Source organism: Periophthalmus magnuspinnatus, chromosome 21 (assembly GCF_009829125.3).
Source record: "Periophthalmus magnuspinnatus isolate fPerMag1 chromosome 21, fPerMag1.2.pri, whole genome shotgun sequence".
Classification (NCBI taxonomy): domain Eukaryota; kingdom Metazoa; phylum Chordata; class Actinopteri; order Gobiiformes; family Gobiidae; genus Periophthalmus; species Periophthalmus magnuspinnatus.
This window is the reverse complement of record NC_047146.1, coordinates 7595370-7615813: the sequence shown is the minus strand read 5'-3', so window position 1 is coordinate 7615813 and position 20444 is coordinate 7595370. Positions and strand designations below refer to the sequence as shown.

Here is a 20444-nt window from a genome sequence, read left to right as displayed (position 1 = left end):
TGTAAAATAAATTTAACTGCTTTTTTAGCTTGTGCATTAACTGTCTCTGTATTTATTTGTTATTCAAGTTAAAAATATTACATATACATTTCCATAGATTTAAAAAAAAATGGCTGTATAACTGTATCTCCTGATAAAGTGACATTTTAAGACAGTCAAACCTTTTAATTTATCTTGTTGTGGGCCACATAAAATGACGTGGGGGGCCACATTTAGCCCGGGGGCCTTGAGTTTGGCACATGTGGAGTAGATGCGTGTGTAGATATGATACTGAACCTTTTCCCAATTATATTTCTACCAGTTAATATTTATTTTAAAAAGTGATTAGCTTGTGCTGTTCAGGCTGAGTCTACTCACATCTTGCCACTTATCATCACTTTGCTTGATGGCCTCCCGATATTTCTGCAGCTCCTCGTAGCGGACCTGTCTCGCAATGCTCTGCTCCATGTCAATATCACTGGTCGATTTGCTCCTAAGAAACAAACGGCATTAGAAACATAAACTAGCAAAAGTTATATAGATTTAAATCGTGCATGCCGTACCACGGTCCAGCTGAAATCGGTTATTACGCGTTAGTATGCAAACCAAGCGAGATGAAAACCTTTGTTAAGGACACACATTGTAGTACACCCAGGTTATGAAAAAGAAAAAAACATCCTCACCACCTTGCAAAATATCACACTTAAATCATACGGATATCACGAGAGCAACAAGAGCGTGGAAGTCTGCAGTAAACTTCTCAGTCATACCTCCCTGCGCTCCAACCATATGACCCCAGTGTACCGCCTGTGTGTGCATCTCCACTTTGTTGCTTTCAATAGGGCTTTGTTAAGTAATAAACCGCGCTTTGAACTTGGCCCCGTGCCACACAATGCACAACGTTATGTGTCAGCAGTTAGCGGTTTGGAGAGTGAGAAGAGCAGTGACAAAAGCAAAGGGAGAGAGGTGCAACTGAAGAGGCAGATCTTAATGCAAAAGTGCCACATTCCCGAGAGGTCGTATTAACTCACCCGTCGAGACTGTCCTCTCCTGGAAGCTGGCTATAAAATGAAAAAAAAAAAAAGAACCACAAACAAAAGGGATAAATGAAACTGTACGGGAATACTAAAATAAGGGATTTTACGGACCAGGTGAAGACTTGAGTGTGTTACAGCTAAACCCGCATGCAGCTTTTAGAGTTTTAGAAACATCCTGTACAAAATAAATGATAAGAAAAGGCAATTGCTGCTTTTGTTTATAGAAGATACACTATTTTCTTTTTTTTACCCAAATTATTCTGTATGATAATGGATCTATTTCACGAATTTTAGGCAGATTCTAACTTGTAAATGTACTTTTCAATGAGACACAAACCCTAACATCTCACAAAGGTAATAAATACAGTACATGTGTTGTTTAATTCATAAATACTGGTGTCTATTTCTGTCTCTATACTTCAGTTAAAGGTCCTATATTACACAAAATTGACTCTTGTGAGCTGTAAGTCATGTTATAATGCTGTTACCTCCTCAAAAACATACCTGGAGATGTGTTTTGGTTCATTCACACATGTTTGAGTAACCCTTTACTATTATTTGTGTACGTCTCGAAAGCTCAGCGTGCTCCGTTCCACTTTGTGATGTCGTGAAGTGTTAGTTTTCAAGTTAACAGCTACCGTTTACCTTTTGTTCAGTAGAGATTGGCAATTCCCAAGCTGAAATTATCCAAATGATTCTAGTGAAGGTGTATGGAGTTTAAAAAAAACACAGTGGAGCACTTCCTGTGTTACCACTTGATGACATCACAAGGTGGAACAGAGTTTTTTCAGTTTGACAGAAGAACTAAATACGCAGGATTTGTGTGTTGAACATGTGTGAATGAAATAAAACACAACTCCAGGTCTGTTTGTGATGAATAAGATCAGAAAAGAGCGTCATATGGGTCCATTATCCTACACTTTGAGAAGTATATGCAGTACCCTAAAGTACAATATCGCTGAGTTGTTAAGTTTCCTCGCTGTGTGCAGTGGCGTGTAGACATGTACGCTTCAATAAACAATGCCGCCTTTATAGAGAACGACTGATGTCACTGGAAACGTGGCTTTACATGTGGAAAAGGCAAAGTAGGTCCAGATGGCCCGGACTCAGGTTAAATGGCAGCTTTGTGTGCCGCTGTGGCTGCTAGTGCATGTGCAAACACCGGGGTACGGATTTGTGTTCAGGTTACTATGGTTACACATCTTCTTTTACAGCAATGGGGAATTTCTATGGGACCTCATGGCATCATCTACAGACAGCGCTACAGTGTTTGAATTGGCACGCTTATTAGTCACGTCTTTCTCCACTGTAATGCACTTTGAGTATCACGTGTAAGTGTCAAGTTATTTCCATGGAAGGGGCAAAGACAGACTTTTTTGGATGGAGGAGCTAAAGGGGTGCTAAGGACTTCGATGTGGGCGCTCATTTAACATGACAGTTTAGATGTATGTGTAATCCTTCAATCGTCCAGTTATTATATATAGTAAAAGAAACACATTTAAATCTGTCAACTGGACAAAGAGTTGTAGAAGTGAAGCCGTAGATCTCCGTATCAAAGCCACTAACCACTCCTTTGAAGATAGTGAAGTACAGACATTAACCAAAGAAAAGAAATGGCTTGAGAGGGGAGTTAAAGAGGCAATTTTTGTTAGGAAAGACAATCCTTTCTTGGACAAAAATGGGAGCTTTAGACATAATCTATCTCAAATTTATAACTCCATCCTTAGACACAAAATAAACACAAATAAATGCTAAAAGGTGCGAGAGTACCCATTTTAAGATTATGCTAAGTATGACTCAGCCGTACTTATTGTAGCTCCACTAAATCCACCACTAATCTGACCAGAGCTGAAGAAGTGACTTAGATGAGAAGCGAAAAGTCTTCACTCCTATAACTCTTTGTCCAGTTGACAGATTTACATTTTTTTCTTTTACTATGATAATTTAGAGCCTTTTAACAGTAAAGCACGTCCCTCGCCCCCTGCCAAGCTTAAGTAGTTTAAATGTAGTTCCTGTAGTGACTTTTAAAACCTAATATGGAGGAGCACGGCACTGCCCCTGTTTCTCTCTAACATTGACCTCACCCTCATGATGTGGCCTGTGACGAAGCACTAAAACACTTAGCAGATTACAACACATTTAAGAGCGAGTTTGTTTATTAATGTTTTATATCAGCTTAAGGCAACCAAATGTATATTGTGCATTTGTTTGTAACATCATTCATCATTGCTTTGTTCATAAACCACACTTGAAACACACATTGTATCCATGAATACTGTAAAGTCCAGTGTCATTGTTCAAAAACTAGCTTATCTTTACTAACAGATCTGTGTTAATACAAGGTGTCCTGAGAGTTTCTTTACAATTTTAAAATTTAATTACAAAGGCAATCGATAAGATATATTAATTAGATTTGTTCTATTGTCCTCAGTGGTTTCCAAAGCTTTTAATTGCATTTTTGTATTTAAGGCATTCTGTTAGTTGAAGAGGCATCCGTTTGAATAAACTCCTAAGAAATGACTGCTCCTCAAGAGAAGGCACAATGTGTATCATGGTTTATTGAACCTAAATTGAGGGGCTATGTTAAAAATATCATATATCAAAGAAAGAGGGGACATTACTGAACTAAAGCAAAAGATCACAGATGTAGATGCACCCACTGATGAGGCTCTACTACAGCGAACATGGCAAGAAATCCAGCCACGTCTTGATGTACTTCATGTGGTGACCTCATTTAATACACCTCTATATGGGCACCATATAGAGGTGTATTAAATGAGGTCAAATACTTTAGAAAACCACTGAGTACAATAGAACAAGTCCGATTACGATATCTTATCAATTGCCTTTGTAATTTATGGACACCTTGTATATTTTTGTCATATTTTCATCGCTTCCTCATTCTTCTTAAATATGTAATGAAATACAGAAAAGAAAACAAATCAACAATACAGTTTTGCTATTGGACAAAGGAGAACACACCTAATTCTTCTGATTCATTTGGCAACATCTCTCCCATTGTAATACAGCAAGCATAACAACCACTGTCGCCAACAAAAATATAACACGTCATTCAATAGAAAAATACCACAGCGTCCACAGCGTCACAATCTGTTCCCATTTCATCAAGTCTATCTATGTCTTTAAAGCAGCCAGTCTTTCCACCAAAAGCTTCTTCCTGTGTTTGAGCTGACTGGCTTTTCTAATAGTCTGCCATTTTTGCAAATCCTCCTCACTGCAGGTCGAAGGCACAGGTGGACCCTTCTGATTGGTCAAAGGGACTCTATTACACACCTCCAGCTTTCGAACCAGCATGTCATCCGTGTCAGGGCGCATCTCTTTTTCAAGTTTGTTTGCTTTATCGCGTTCTACTTCCTGGGTTAAAGGGCAGGGAGGGCAAAGGAGTTTGGCTTTTAATTCAGGAGGTAAAGTCCAAGGCTCTGGGATAGGCATGGGGTTGTAGTTATCTGGGGCACCGGATAGGGGGCGCTGGTCATGGGATGTTTTTTCCTTACGATAAACCACATCATCTTCTTCTATGTCAGGGAAGATCTCCTCCTTCTCCTCCTCTTCCTCTGGGCTGTTGCGGTCATGTTTTCGAGTTACAATATTAAGCTGGGGTTCGGACGAGTAGCGCGGAGGCCGGACGGGTAATTTCAACATCGCCAAATCTGTGTTGGACTGAAAAGCAAGGGTCCTTCTGGCAAACATGTCATCATTCTCCAAGTCAGGGTATAAGCTGTCATAGTCCAACTGGTCAGGGGGCTCTCGGGGGTCTTGGCGCCCATAGAGGGGCCATCTCTCACATTTGACCAACTTGGGGCCTGAGGTGGGGTCCACAGGGGGAAACACTAAAGGAGGTGGCTCTAACACAGGGGAGTGTATCACTGGAAGTTGTGGTGATGGGGAGTTGGGTTCAATATAGGAACTGCAGGTCGGCAAAAGGGAGAGAAAAGGACAGAGAGGAGTGATGAGTGCATGCTTGTGAACTGGATGACAGAGCAAGAAAAACAGACGGAGACATGTAGCAGGTAAACAATTTGATTCAAACACGTTGATCAAATCTTGAAATTCTTACTACAAAATACAAATCATCATTATATAGGCTAGAAAGCAGCTTATTTCAGGAATCAAGTAAATGCGAGCACAGTTTGTTAAGACGTCTTCAGCAGTTTGATATTAGTCCTGTATAAAGCAGCATGTTGGAATATCAGTCCATATTAGTTAGTAGTGTAGATAGGGTTAGTAGAAAGTTCCCTCAATGTCACAGTCATGCAGCTGTATCGACCTTTTCCCCACAACCAGGGTGGGGGGAGCTGCAGAGGCCCTATCTGAGAGGGACTGAGAAGGACCAGAGGAGGAACGCCCCGAGGAGAGCCAAGGACTGATGTCGCAGTCCGAATCATCCGAAGACGAGCCTGATTTCTTGTAGCTAAACAGCCAGAAGACACCATGAACAGGACAGACGACAGATAGGTGGAAAAAGAAAAGGAGGAATTTATGAGAAAATGCACCATTCATTTGATTTTAAGATGATGTAAGTGACATGCAGTGATTCTAAAAGCATAGCAAGACACAGTATGCAGCTGATATGGAGACATTTACTTTAACTAATGTTACAGTAATGAAATTCTATGTGTACTTCCATGTCATGCCACATTCCTCACACACCTGAGGCCTTGCATCTTCTTGTACCAGGGTCTTTTCTGTGAGCCCAGTTTGATTTTCTGAATGTGGATGTCTTCTTCAGGTGTCCAAAATTTGGGTAGGAATTTGTCATGAGACAAAGCAGGAAGTTGGGGTTTGGTACCCATCTTTCGGGTGTACAGGTCATCTTGGACAGGGTCAGCATGGCCCACCTCATCATCCGAGTCCTCTGAGTCGTCATAGTCCCTGAACAGACTGTCAGATGACACGCCCGAGCGGTGGTCCACCCTCACGGAGCGCTGGGGGGAGTGTGTTTGTCCACAGTCATAGCCTCCAGTTCTGCTGCTCAAAAGAGACAGCCAACCAAACATATCACAGCAGCATTTGGAAAGCACAGCACACCAACCACACAAAGAGCAGTCTTTACTCAGCCATTAACAACTCATATGAGATGATGCACGGATGAGTGAACCATTGCAAGCTGCAAAACCAAACTTTGAGGCAAATTTTGATTTGTTATGCTGATAGCTTGACCCTGCAAGACTAGAAACTGCACTCCAACTGAAAAACCACATCAATCCCAGAAAGAAACCAGCCAGACTGCTAAGTTAGAAAGAGCATAATAGAGTCAATCATACTGCGCATGGTTATGATGTAAACTAAAACAAGCACTGTCTCATGAGGCAAGCATGCCGTATTCACTCTGGAGCAGCTCTGACCTGAGGCAGGCCACACTCTGCTGTGGGACAAAGCCAGGATTCAGATTGACTGGGGGCCATGGCCCCCTCCTAGCCTCAGATGACTTGCTGGCTGCCAGAGGGCTCATGGGCATAGCGAAGTTTGTGGGAGTGGAGGGGGTGGGGCTGTGGAAGCGTCTGCTGGCCAGGTCATCCAGGACCAGGTCAGGGTCAGGGCGGTCCAGGTCAGAGTCACTGCCACTGTCGTCATAGGAACAGAGCTGCCCTGCTGCAGGCACCGGGGACCCTCTACTGACATAACAGTCAGATGAAAGCCTCAACAACAACAGCACAAACCCAGCACAAAAGTAAATGACCAGCACCACAAATACCAGTGATGGAAGAGGAAGGAATAAACAGTTATTTATTAATATAGTTAACACAATTCTAAATAGAACTTGAACAGTATTTCTGTATGTGTGTGTTCATACCTGGTGAGAGGTGCTTCCTCTTCTATGTAGGGGCTTGTCAAGCTGCGACGATTGTCGTCATTACGCTCTGCACGTTTTTTCCTCAGTGGAGCTGGCACATAGCCTGTAGCCTTGTCCTTGGAAGGCAGAAACTGGTTAAACTGTGTGGTCGTCTTAGGCGCGACCACAGCTGAACGCCGGTAACTCAGATTATCCCTGTCAGTCATCCTGAAGCCTAGGTCTTGCTCAGTGTCACTGCAAAACCCTGCAAAATGAAAGAAGAGCGTGAGAAAATAATAATGGCATTTATTGATAAAGCTGCTAATTAAGGACACTGATCCAATCATGAGACCTTTTGTTTTACTCACAGGTCTTATATGTCTCATAGTCTGTCCTTAAAAAGTCAAGAACTTTTATCACCAGTTTTATAATAAATCTAAAGCTTTATTTTCATGGAAAATAACAGTCTTCCAATGGACACCACTAGAGGGCATTAGGTATTCATTTTCTCATATGGGAGTCAGATTACTGGCTCAGATCTTTCACATCTTGCCTGTTCACAAATATTTTAAGTTTGAGGCAAATGAACTGAAGGGAAATATTTTGTGAAGAATGTAACACTTTGAGGTCTGTGGAACTGCAGTAGCAACGGTTCACAAAGACTTTTTCCAACTCCCAAATTCTAAGTTAGTAGAATGCAATAACATTTCCTACCCTCACTGCTGCCTTTGATATCCGATGAGATGCTGTGCGGTCGAGATCCCAGGGAGTCTAAACTGTCCAGGGAGTCGTCTCTCCTGTGCCCCCCTCCTCCACCTCGAAAATGATGTAGATCTTCTTGTTCTGAGTACCAGCTCTCTCCAAAACCACTGTCTCGCAATATACTGTTATCTTTTTGGGGAGTGGATGACGACTCGTGTAGAGCCTTCATGGACACAAACACAGAAAGTTATACAAAAGTTAGCACGGACCTCCCAGGTTAAGTGACCTCTTATTTACCCTTTACAATATAATGAAATGTCTTGTGTGTCAAACATGTAGCACCGTAATGTACAGTATTTTCCTATAATAACAGCCTTTATGTAAGCCTTGGAGACACATTCACAAGCTTAAACATGTTAGCAGTGACGAAACAAAACCATTTTAGACCTCCAAATCCTTTAAAATGACACTCAACAATGCAGCTGTAGTCGTAGCCTTATCGTGCTTAAGTTAATATGGACTAATACTATCATCACATTGGTTAAATTATAGAGGGCGCGAGGGCAAAGTGTCTATAAATCCACATGGGAGCGAGGTGTCACATTCAACAGGGATGTGCGTATGAAGAAGCACAACCACTATTTACACTAGACCGGGTACACTGTATGAGACTGCAAACACGATTAAAATAGTTGAGTCAGGGGATTAGGTCATTTATGACTTAACATAGCTTTGGTTTAGTGGCCAGCACTCAGACAGCCTTGGCCTATTACAGTCATTCTTCAACATACTCTGCACATACCATAGAGAATATAAATAAGCAAAGAGGGTATTGTAAAGGGGGAAAGGGTTTAAATTGTGCTTCCTGTGGTCTCAAAATGCAGTATATTGTCATTATTGGCATATTTGAGCTCTCACATGTTGTTTACCTTGTACAGTGCTGTGCCCAACAATCCCTCAAACGCCTTCAAGTTTAAGTAAGGTCCATTATACACAGGGTCGCACTGAGCCCTTCTTCCCAGCCAGTAAATGGTGATCAGCACCTAGAGAAGAGATGGGGAAAACTTTATATATACACTTCATAATTAAGACAATATGTTTCAATTATATGTTGTTTTCCATACATACATTTTGACTTGTGAAATTAACCAGATTTAAGACGGAATAGTTAAAAAAATTGGATGGAAGATCATAGTAAAATAGTATTGCATAGTAAATAGTACTACACGGTAAAAGCTTCTTGCCAATAAAAGAATAAGCAGTTGAGATATGCTGTTCAACTGTCACTTTAAATTAGCGTACATAAGTCCAACATATGAATGCTGACAATATATTTAAAATTTGAATGAAGACTTAATCCTGAAGTTGAATTTCACTCACATTTTTGAGTCTGCGGCTGGTCTCTTCAGCTCTGTAAGGCAGAGAACAGAAAGCTGTGGTGAGTGTGAGAGAAGATGACAATAAAAGAACAGACAGAACAGAGGGCATGCTTGTTTGGAACGGTGTGTTTGTGAAAGAGCTGGAAACGCACAGCACAATCCTGACCACTGGCAACTCTTCACTCCACTCGCTCTCAGACAAATAAGCTCACTTGAAAACAAATAAAGCCAAAGTGTGGGAATCCCACTCCAGGGATCATTTCTAATATACACTAAACTGTTCCTGAATTAGCACTATCGCTACAATAGAACCATTGTGTGTTATTTGTTTATGCAAAGGCTAAAGAAATACATTTTTGTGGTGAAGTAAACTTGTGTTGAGATTCAATTGAAATTCACCATTTTATTTCTGTGGCTGTTAACATGGATTTGTTAGGAATTTGGGCTTGCTGATTTGACAAGGGCGCACCAAGTTTATGTATACTATATTGTCCCTGTAGGGCAGTTTTTGCCACTAGGGCATCCTTTCAAGAGCAGAGGGCATCGCCATGCAGGGCACAAAGACCCGTCTCCAGATGTTCAGCTGGGCTTGGTCAGCACTAAGTTGGAACGCTGGAGAGTTTTAGCTGTTGTGCATGTTTGCTTCCAACATCATGTTTATTTATTCAGGTTTTGGGACTTACGTACAGGCTTTACATTGTACAAGTAATGACTGAAATGTTACTTTGCAACAGCAACTTCTAAATACACTTCAGTTCTTGGTTTATGTACTGAGTCATTTTTGAAGAACCTTTGACCTCGGCTGTCTATAAATCACTTTTACCTGGCTTGTCTTTTTGTTGGAAAACAAAACAAACGCACCCTGATCCCATAAGACAAACATAACATGAGCAGAGTGTACCTTCTAAGTACTTGGTATTTTTAAGAGGGCTGTAAAATGTGATAAGTATAATATAGGATGTAAGGAGAACAGTGACAGTGAGAGAAATATGACCCTTTTCACACGGCCTTGGTGCATGCTACACATTCCAGCTATCATGCGGTAATACAAGTACCACATATGTAACAACAGCTTCATGCTATGTCACTAATGCACGGGCTAAGGGGCTTGTATTAAGAGAACAACAACAAGACTGATTTATGTGGTCCTGGTATTAGGGCTGCACTGTCATAGCTAATATAACGTGACACTGAGTATGAATGGCTATTATAAAGGTTATTAAGTAACAAGGCAGTGTAAATGTTAAGGGTATACAAGACTCCCTGGTCCCAACAAAATGCAACATTATTGAACTTGGCTGCACAAGGTTTTTATAAAGTATATTTTGTATTTCTTTTAGATGAAATTCTACCTGTTATGGTTAACAACCCTTGCCAAACCAGAATGATATCTCTCTGTATTTTTTATAGAGATCGTTATCAGGCTGGTCCCCACGCCCTGTATCGAGTCTCAAGTCCGGTCAAACGTGATCGTGCAATCACATCACATTCTGAGTTCATTGGTCACCTATGATTTACACATAAAATTGAATTTATCTCAACTCAGGTTAACAGAGTTTAGTGCTTCACTCATTAATTCTACAGATATCAGCCCCTGTGACATTTTTTCCCTTTATTTTTTCAGATACGACTGATCACACGTGCCCCTGATTGGCTAATCCACCTGTCAATCATGCCCATCCAAAAACAGGAAGATTCACCGGTGACCAGATTCACATTTTAGTATCGTATTGAAGAACTGTGTCTTTTGGATCCCAGGCAATAACAAACCAGTGTACTCTGGACCAATCCCAAGCCCAAATAAACGAACACGGATTCAAAAGCATACCACAGAAAAAGAAAGTACGCCAAACCAATATGCAAAGTCACAGTAGGCAGGGGAGCCATTAGACAAAACCCAAAAGGAAAGAATAATTGTTCCAGTTGAAGGACCAAGGCATCGTTTTGTTTTGCAATAGATAGACTGCAGTTGTTAATATTGATAGAACGCAACATATTGTGTAGTCCTAATCAACATCCAGTCACATAACATTGAAAAATAGCTTTCCAAAAGGCTCAGTGCTAATGATGGAAACTCAAATCAACATTTACCCACAGATTTATAGGCTCCATAAAAGAGGCGGGAGAATATCTTGTGTGGCTTGGAGCTGAAGATTATAGCAGTGGTAACTTTAAAAAGGTCCAGAGAATAACCACAGCCGCTCCCATAACACTCATTTATTTCTGTTGCACTAGATGAATAGGAGAGCAGATAAAAGCCCCGTTTGCTGCCTTGGGACTAGAAGGACTGTATGTTAAATCAGCTGAGATCTCTTATGATTATGTGTCATGACAGGTCTCAGGCAAGTTATCGAATCCTCACGCTAAACTACAAAGTGTGTTTTGAATATAAAGAAAGATATTGTTTCTCAAGTGCTGACAGCCGATGAGGGAGCTATCTGATCCGAGCTAGCCCCGGCCTGACAAATTAGCAGGTTTTTCCTCATCACTCTGACAAACGACAAACGATTTTTACCCAAGTCAACCTCAAATTATTGTCTGAAACCGACCAAACAAACACAAGCAATTATGCAATATTATAAACAGTATATATAGGCTTAAATTTAGCTTCCTCACAGCGGCTTAAAGTCTTTTCTATTGAGTCTATATTAATCTTCGTCTGTGATAGTCGGTCTATTTGTCAACAGGGCTGTCAACTGGATCCTCATGAACAATTATTCAAGCCCGGCCTGTAATAACGTAGTGCCAACTTTGACAATGACATCAATTAGCAAACAAACAAAGGCTGTGAAATGAATGGGTGTGTTGCGGAGCGTAAGCCACACATACCTCTTAAGTGATGTCTACTTGCCCGGGTACATTCCCCCACATGGGACATCCTTTAAAACTATTCTTTCATTATCTAAAATGTGCCACACACCCAGCTGGCCACCTCTAGATCCCAGTTTGGTTATGTGTGAAAAGCATTGGCCTGGCATCATTGTGTCAGAATATTAGAGACAGTGCAGCCTCTGTGGACACAGGGTGAGGCTGGTGCATCGCTCCCCACCAGCGAAACACGCAACTATAGATCTTGTGTTGTCTGTACAGTGCCATTCAGTGTGTTATTATGCAAGTGTCAAAAACAGCACAACAAATAGGTTTTATTATCTAAAATTAGCTGATAAATGAGAACACTGCCGCCACAATTTCTACCAGGCTGGATTTGGAAGGACTAAACTTTAAGCATTTGGTATTAAACTATTAAAACCCGATTTACTTCAGTATTTCTTGGCTTAAGTAACATGAAATATAAAGGAAATTTACAGTGTATGAAGCTATTTCCCATTCTGTCACGGATTATAATAAGTTCAGTTTCTCTTTGTGGATCAGATTGGGAAAAAAAATTCAAAATGCTAACCCAGTTTACTCGAGTACTTCTTGGATTAAGTCATTTAAAGTGTGTGAAGTTATTAGATTAGATAGATTGGAAAAAAAGCAAAAACAAAACAAGCAAAAGACTGAGACTGAGTGCACTGGTAATTCTTTGAACCACGCCTTGATGCTTACACACATATCACACTTTTACATGTAACATAGGTGTGTTGTCTTAAATATTGTTCAAATTGTTCTGCGTAGTTCTGTCAAATATTACATAACTATAATTCTCCAGTTATTGCTCATGGTCCTTCACATTCCTCGTGTTTTAGGAGGCGGGAGCATGTTCTCTTTTTCAGTGTGGACAGTACTCAGCTTTCGTCAATAATTTGCTTAATCAAATGAGAGAGACTTTGACCCCCTCTCAGCAGGGGGCATGTTTCAATAGTCAGAGGCTTGGCTAATAGCAGTTAATCATCATCAATCATCAGAAAATGTATTCACCTTACGGCCAAATGCTTTAAATTACTCATAGCAAAGTTTTAGTGTGGCAAAAGCGGGTCAATGTTCCAGCCGGTGACAGTAACGCAACTGACAAAATCTACAAAAATATACTATATAACAATGCTTTCCTTTTGTTTATAGGAGGTAGGACTATGGTTGAGCAGTGAAAGTGGTGGACAGCTACACTCTGAGGCAGTGACAAATTACAGATGGAGTTTTATACTTAGTCGTAAGAGTAAATATTGACTGTCATTAGGAAAGTGCCGGTTTCCCCGTACAGCACAGAAGAGGTCCAGTGGAAGTGACATCAGCTGGTAATGGCGCCGTTTAAGCCATCATGACTCATTTAGTGCTCCATTTCCTGGGCAGCTGCTCCGGGTCTGATCACTCATCATGTAGAAATCATCACGGTCAAAGATGAAACAGATTCTGGTTTGGTTTCACCTACAACAATGGGACGCTCTTATCAGGCTCGCATCGGCCTCGTCATGTACTAGGACTGTTTTGAAATTGAATTTATTAGGCACTGATAAGACATTTATATGGGATGAGATTTCGTAAGAGAAGGAAGGACAGGGATTTCAGACGGTGAGTGCATTACAACAGCAATGCTCAAAGGTCAGCGCAGATGTCCAATAACCTTTTATGGCTTTGGTGGATACACACAGCAGACACATTTAGTCCTCATGTTTTCACAATTCCCACTATAGTTTCAAAAAATGCTTTAAATATCTCGAATGAAACGTGTCAGCCCTTAAAAGGTTCTCAGGAAAGTCTTTTTTGCACCTTATTTAGTCTGTTTTTAGTCTGAAAATATGTATGTATCAACGCTTTGTATAGTTTATATTGCAACGCCATAATTTTAGAGGTGGAAACAAGTAGAGTAAAATATATGAATGCATAGGGAAAAATGTATAAAGTACAAACAAGCGCATAGCTGCTGAAACAACACAGAAGAGCTGAGCACAGCACCTGTCAGACTGGGTTTAAGGGAGTGGAGCTTGGACACACCAGGGCCAAAGACAGCTGATAGACAACTTTCTCTTGCTCCGTTTTAACCTGAAACTCATTTGCCTATAACCAGCCTCCGGTCTGCAGCAGAATAAACGAGGCATTGGTCATTGACAGTGCTGAGAAGAATACTTTGAAAATGTATTTAGTTACAGAACACCGAATACCTCCATTAAAATATATTTCATAACATATTCTGTTCCATGGACCAATCAGAGTGCAGTATCCTGAATACTTAGAATACTTTCACGCATATTTGCATTTCAGCTATAGCGTAGTTACTTCCTTGTTTCTAGAAAATTGAGGAAGATCACAAAAAACTGCTACTAATCCTTGAAGGGGTTGGGGTTAAGGTCACAGACGCACGCACGGACGCAGAGATAAAAAACACACGTCACTAATAAAAGAACCTGTAATGCTAGCCGTGATCCTGGACTAGCCAACGTGACCCCTGTAAGGCTAAAAATAGGGAATAGGGACGACCCCTTCAGACCAAACCGCTGCACACAGGAGCCTATGGAGTAAAGTTCATTTTGTTTTTGAAGTATAGACAGTTAGATACATAAATAGGTAGATTAAAATGTCAACACTTAACATGACATTTATTTATATTGATATATAGATTTTAATATTTCAAATGCAAACTATTTCCAAGCCGATTTTCAAATAAACCTGTTGATATCAGCTGCAAAATTTACAACAACATTGTGTAAAGGGACATAACTGATAATGCACTATAAAAAAGCCCATTTTTAAATTTACGACAGTGATTCAGCCATTTTGTGAACGCTGTATCATCGGGCTATAGAAGGACAGAAGAACAGAGAGTGTCATAACAATAGATTTGTTTAAACAGGTTTCAAGTTTCAGTAAATGTACATGTCTCCCATCAGATGTGCATAGGTGTGTTTGAGGCATAGGATATACTGTTTCCGCTTATGGCAGAAAGGAAGCTCTTAGATCATGGGAAAAGTATTAAAAGAAATTACAATTTTTCTTTCCAAATCTTGCAGAAGTAACTTAATAATTACACATTCATTTATAACATATGCAGGTAAAGCTATTTTTGATTTGAAATAATAATAATACTTTGTCTTTGAGGTTTTGTCTGAATGGACTTTATGATTTTGTTCTTGGTCTAATGCCACAGAGCATTTTAACAGCGCCCTGGGGTTCACCTGGAGCCACACAGGAAGCACACCTGTCTTAATCCAAACAGGTCATTCAACATACCACGTGTGCTTTGCTGCCTTAGGAATAAACAAAACCTAAACGTTACATTACGGTGCTTACGGTGTCATATTTTGAATCAATAAGGTTTGGCATGAGTCTATTTCAGTCCAATGACAATCACAATATGGAACATCCTGAAGCCCCAAACCCAAGACCCAGGCCGTGTGCAGGTCCATGGTGTCACAGTATTTGTTGTTCTCTGATCATAAATAGATTGTGCAGCTCATAAACAGGTGCTTACACACACGCACAAAACTTGAAATAGCTCTGACCTTTTGCTTTTACCTCCTGTTCAGCTTACCTCACATGGGGGAGCATGTGTCTACTGTGTACTACTGTGTATATTGTTAAAGTACATTAATGCATTATATTCCACTGATAAATGTACAGTTGGGTCCTAGTTTATGTGAGGAACCTGAGGCACTGCTGTCTGTGTAAACTGTTGTGAATCTATAAGGCTATGAACTTACTTGACAGTGACTCTGGTAGATAGATCCTGGAGATCACCGGGATGAAAGAGTTGTGCTTCTTTTAGTCCGAGTTTGCCGCAGGCCCTGAGGAAGACGTTCAGGTTGTCCTGTACAGAAATCAGAACAAGGATGAGAGCTGCTGGTCTTCAGAGAAATGGAACAATAATCACTCTTCAATTCCCTGACAGGCACACAGCCCACGAGTCATTGCTTTCAAAGTTCATATCAGCAGAGCACAGGGAAGGATAGGGAGGAGCTGAGTGCAGCAAATAAAGAGCTACCAAGGGCTGAACACACACAAACACACATGTAGGGGGTGTGGGAGGGCCAGGCTGACAGAAAGCAGCAGGACTACCTGTGGGCGGGGTTAAGGTGGGGACAAAGTTAACACCAGGAAGGATGACATCACAGCCCTGCAAAAAGTCCTGCCCCAAAGAGCAGGCGACGCATTACACGGGAGCACACTGCCTGTCTGCCCTGTGCGGTCTCTTTCTTATCACACCCTGAAACTGTCCCCTCCCTGCTGCCAAGCCTTTTACTCGAGAATACCTGTGGAATCTGTGGGGTGGTGAAGTATTCTCGAGACATTTGGTTGCTATGAAACATGAGGTCTAGTGACAGAAGTGGACAAATATTTCCCCGAAGCAACTCAAGAAGAAGGAGGTGTGGAAGGACATCTTAATCTCCTACATGTCAATCATTTAATATAGTATAAATTCTCTCGTCTTAATGCTCAAGTGGAGAAACCATGTGAGTCACAATGCAAAAACACATACCTGAACAAATCTACCATAGAGTGCACAGAGCCAGCTGAGTTATGAGTTTTCAGCTGTAATCTCTTATTTGTAAGCCTTCATTTCCCACCAGATTAGCCTGCTCAAAAGTCTCTCATTTAATGACACATGGCTTAACGTGGACTACCATGATTAAGGGGTAAGCTTGCTCTATATTTAAATTCCCTACATGCTTATTAGCAAATAGTACAGGGGTGACGACCTCTTTGTGCAGGTTCCCTACAGCTAACTGCTCTGTGTACCCATAAACAGAGCTTTGGACTGTCCTGCGGCCCCTGGGAGGTCAAGGTTCAATCCCATTTTTGTTACAGGCAAATCGTCCTCTATTTCCTGTACTGAAATACATATGTTACCTAAGACACTGCTGACGTCGTAGGCTATAACCAGACGTAATAAGCAGATTGTACGGTGACACTGGCTTGATAAAAGAGTAGATCATTAATGTCCAGAGGTGTAAATGAAAAGTTAGTTTTGACATACGACACTTGTGCTAAATAGAGCGTTGTGTTTAATGCAATGAGCTCATTCATTGACTATGTATAGCTTAAATAAATCGTACTCGGTCTGTTTGTTTGCCAAGAATAAGTTCATAATGTTTATAAAGAAAAAACTGTGCTGCATTATACGTGACAGTGTGGAATGTGGATTGTGACACGTAACATAGAGAGATAATACTGTTATGTTTTCTGTCATTATAATCTGGGAAAATATGCCGTGCTCCTCTAATAGCCTCTAATCCTGTCATCAACACTGACGAGCCCAGCTTTACTTTAAGAACAGAAAGGTGTCTCTTACGATCGTCTGCCATGGTCCAACAAGCTCATTTTACCACTGCACTGTGGCCGCTCTATTTTAGTCGCCATGCTCCAAATGGTACATTACAATTACCCTAAAGTGACCCTAGTCTGTGTCTAAAACGGAAACAAAAGTCATAGTTAAAATATCTTGCACGCACTCAAAGTCCTCAATGGAAGAGATTGTTGAAATTAAGTTTAACAAATTAAAAAAGATGACCAGAGATTTTAAAGTGTGAATTGGTAAATAATAATTAATAAAAACAACCATTACTATGCACAATTTAACTTTTCTGGCATAAAGTATGATATTAAACGAACCAATCTTGCATTTATTCAGTGAAAGTTTCATTGCTAAAAACATACATTGTATTGTGAGCACCTCTCTGCACAGATCTGGCATGTAACGTGGCTTGGTGGCGTTACCTGGTGTTTCCATAGAGACAGATAAGCTTAGAAAACATCAAAAAACCAGTGATAACATGCTCTTGAAAATGCACTCAAGTTAAGCAGTGCTGGGGCCATGAAAATGTTGATCTCCTCCTTCAACTCGCTCAGAGAATAACATGCAGAACCGGGTGGATTACAGTGTTTTTACAGTCCAGTCATCATTAAGTCTGACTGTAGCGTGTCAGGCCTAAAATCAGGGCAGATGTTGTTGTATCTAACCTGATCCCACTGCAGTGAGTGTACCCCACAATCAGACGTCATCGGCGGGCAGAGGAGTGTGCGGTCCACATGGGAAACATAGCTGTGGGCGCGAAGGAAACCGGAGAATAGACACACGAGTGCAGCCAGCGTTGCAAAATATTCCACAAAAACAAAACTGTCCACTTTCACCAGCGCTTGTATAACCAGCTTGCACTTGAGTCGAACGCCGAGGGTAAACAACTTGTTTTTTTTTTAAATGAATCTTTAAAATGTTTTTTTCTATTTGAGCAACAATTATGCTTAAATAAATCTGAAATATGTTTAATAGTGTCATACAGCAGAACATTAGTCGAAGCAACAACATCTCTATGGAAAATTATGGTAAACAGGGACACAAATGGTAAATAATATGCCTGTCACAAGAGCGATATATATCGTTGAAGTAAATATAGATGAACGATAATATTGAAATCAGAACATAAAGTAGAAACATCCCCTAAAAACTATTCTTAATGTATGAATTTATGTTTTAATAGATATATGACCAAATACAACAATGTGTGTGTGAACAGGTGAGCGGTTCCTTGATGTAAAGCGGTTTGAGTGACTTGAAGGTGGAAAAACACAATAAAAAAATGACAGGTCTAGTAAAATAAGTAAGATAAGAGCTATATTTTGCCAAACAGAAGGCCAATATTGTTGTTTGTACAGTGACACTAATGCCACGATATCAATGGGGTGAATCCTAATAATAGGGTGAGAGGGAAGGTTTTGTCAGATGTTGTGCTCCTGTTGGCTATGTAGCTTTAATCTATGACTCCCGTGGATCATTATGTTATAATTTGCACATTTTATATCACAATATTCATCTAAAACGACTTCATAAAAGAAAGAAATCCACGTGCCCAATAGGAGCTGACATCGCCTTAAGCCTTATCACAACAAAGATTCAGCGCCTCCTGTGGACAGCTGCACATCACACTAGCGAGGAGCGGATTTTTAAAAATTTGCAGCAAAATTACCAGTTTTATTGTTTCAGAAAATAAAATTGGAGAACAAAGTAAGTATGGAGCAGTGGGCATATGCCGGTGAAGGTAAAAACGGAAACTGATCGGGAAAAGGTCTTAAAAATAAGAGCTTAAAGAGATTAAAGTTAACTCCAACATGCAGAAATCACTCCAAAACAACATCAGGAGAGTAAACCGTGAAACAAACAACTAAAACATGTCTAAAAGTCGACTTTGCAAAACAGATGTGATTTAAACACACAAATAAATACCCCTAACTCTATATATTTCTCCCACATACCCTTTGTGACAATTACAACCCATAAGGGGCATTTTCCCACATTTTTCTGCACTCTCAAAGGTTATTTCACAGTATGAGGTGGGGCCCTGCTTCAAGACTAAACGTGACACTATTTACAGAGAAAAAAAGGAGCCCAAACAATGTTAACAAGGCTACCTGATTACTTTAGGAGGGAGATTATGCTCGCAGTAGGGAGAGTGTGAGTAATGTTTGTTTGGAGTCCTTTTCTCTGTGCACTTGGCAGTAACTGATAGCTAGAGGCCAACCGGGAGCTTTCACATTTGCTGGAGAATTCATGATGGAGAGGTTTAAGGTCTGGAAGTAACACACCAGTGCTACTGAGCTAAGAGATACTTGAACTCATTATCTCCGCAGGTGCCCCAGACAGTCATGCTAGTCATTATCCCAATACAAACACGGAGGAATTTTGTATTTGTTGTTTACATAGCCTGCGCCAAAGTGCCAGTCTGTGTCTCGATCTCTCAAATCGTCTTCTTGCAAAACATTGTAAGTGCTTAAGCCTATCCATGGGTCGTGTTTTGTTTAACTAGACAGATGTACTCAATCATACAGGGGCTCTTTGTGATTGACAGGTTAAGGTGGATATTTCAACCCTTTACCTCAAATTGGCACTAATAAAACTTAAGATAAAGCATTATTTTAACTACTTCTACCACTAGTAAAACAGTAGTAGTAGCAGCACTTACTACATTGTCAGTTAATGCTACTTATAGAAGTGTGTCCAAAGTAAATATGGCATAAACAAATACTTAAATGAGTCAGATACAAATGGATCTTGGGAAGAAATGACACTGCCTTCTGCAAAAATGTGTATGTTCTTCTATCTAACCAGCTAAAACTCCCAGACAAATTTGTTATGTCACTACAACATTTTCCTTTGACTTCAAACCTCAAAGTGTCATATTTTGGGAGCACTCACATGCGGTGAGTGGCCTTTCAAGTTGCTCTATGTTCACTGAACCTTTTAGTGTGGATGGATATGAGCAGAGACAAGAGGCAGAGGAGAAGACCTTTATGTCATTGAGAGTTCAACCACAGCAGCCCCAGAGTCAGCGGCAATCACTTAAACTATAGCCGAGCTTCTCAGGACATGGCCTAACAAGAACCTACCTTAACTGAATGACTTTTAATGTTAAAATGAGCGTATGGTGATGGAGGTGAAAAGGGGAATTACAGATTGCTCAAACGTGCACCAATCGCTCCAAAAACAAGTTAAAGTGAGTAAATGGTGAGGAGAAACAACTACACACATGGTTAAAAGCTCTCAAAGTAGCCCAGCTTCTCGGGAAATGGACTAACAAGGACTTAACGGAAGGATATCCAAGTACAAATATAAATAAATATACTTGTTACACTACATGTTAATTTACAATAAACTGATTTTCATACTAAGAGAAGACTCAATACCAC

General features: G+C 40.5%; 2 protein-coding genes across 4 annotated transcripts in view; both read right to left on the bottom strand.

The window, feature by feature from the left end:
• The window catches only part of lmo7a (LIM domain 7a), a 45480-nt gene that overhangs the window by 16912 nt on the left and 8124 nt on the right, over window positions 1-20444 (bottom strand). For all 3 annotated transcript variants that reach the window (XM_055230765.1, XM_055230766.1, XM_055230767.1), the window contains exons 4-10: window positions 15467-15573; window positions 8893-8923; window positions 8442-8555; window positions 7525-7735; window positions 6832-7075; window positions 1011-1040; window positions 358-472 (exon numbers count right to left, since the gene is read on the bottom strand). In XM_055230765.1, the coding sequence (XP_055086740.1) occupies window positions 358-472; window positions 1011-1040; window positions 6832-7075; window positions 7525-7735; window positions 8442-8555; window positions 8893-8923; window positions 15467-15573 (852 nt within the window). The remainder of the gene's footprint in view (window positions 1-357; window positions 473-1010; window positions 1041-6831; window positions 7076-7524; window positions 7736-8441; window positions 8556-8892; window positions 8924-15466; window positions 15574-20444) is intronic.
• Window positions 3155-6369, bottom strand: LOC129457317 (LIM domain only protein 7-like). The gene is made up of 3 exons (XM_055230771.1): window positions 5688-6369; window positions 5305-5448; window positions 3155-4944 (listed from the first exon to the last, which is right to left on the bottom strand). Exons 1-3 carry the CDS (start codon window positions 6032-6034, stop codon window positions 4152-4154), a joined length of 1284 nt encoding a protein of 427 aa, XP_055086746.1. The 5' UTR covers window positions 6035-6369; the 3' UTR covers window positions 3155-4151.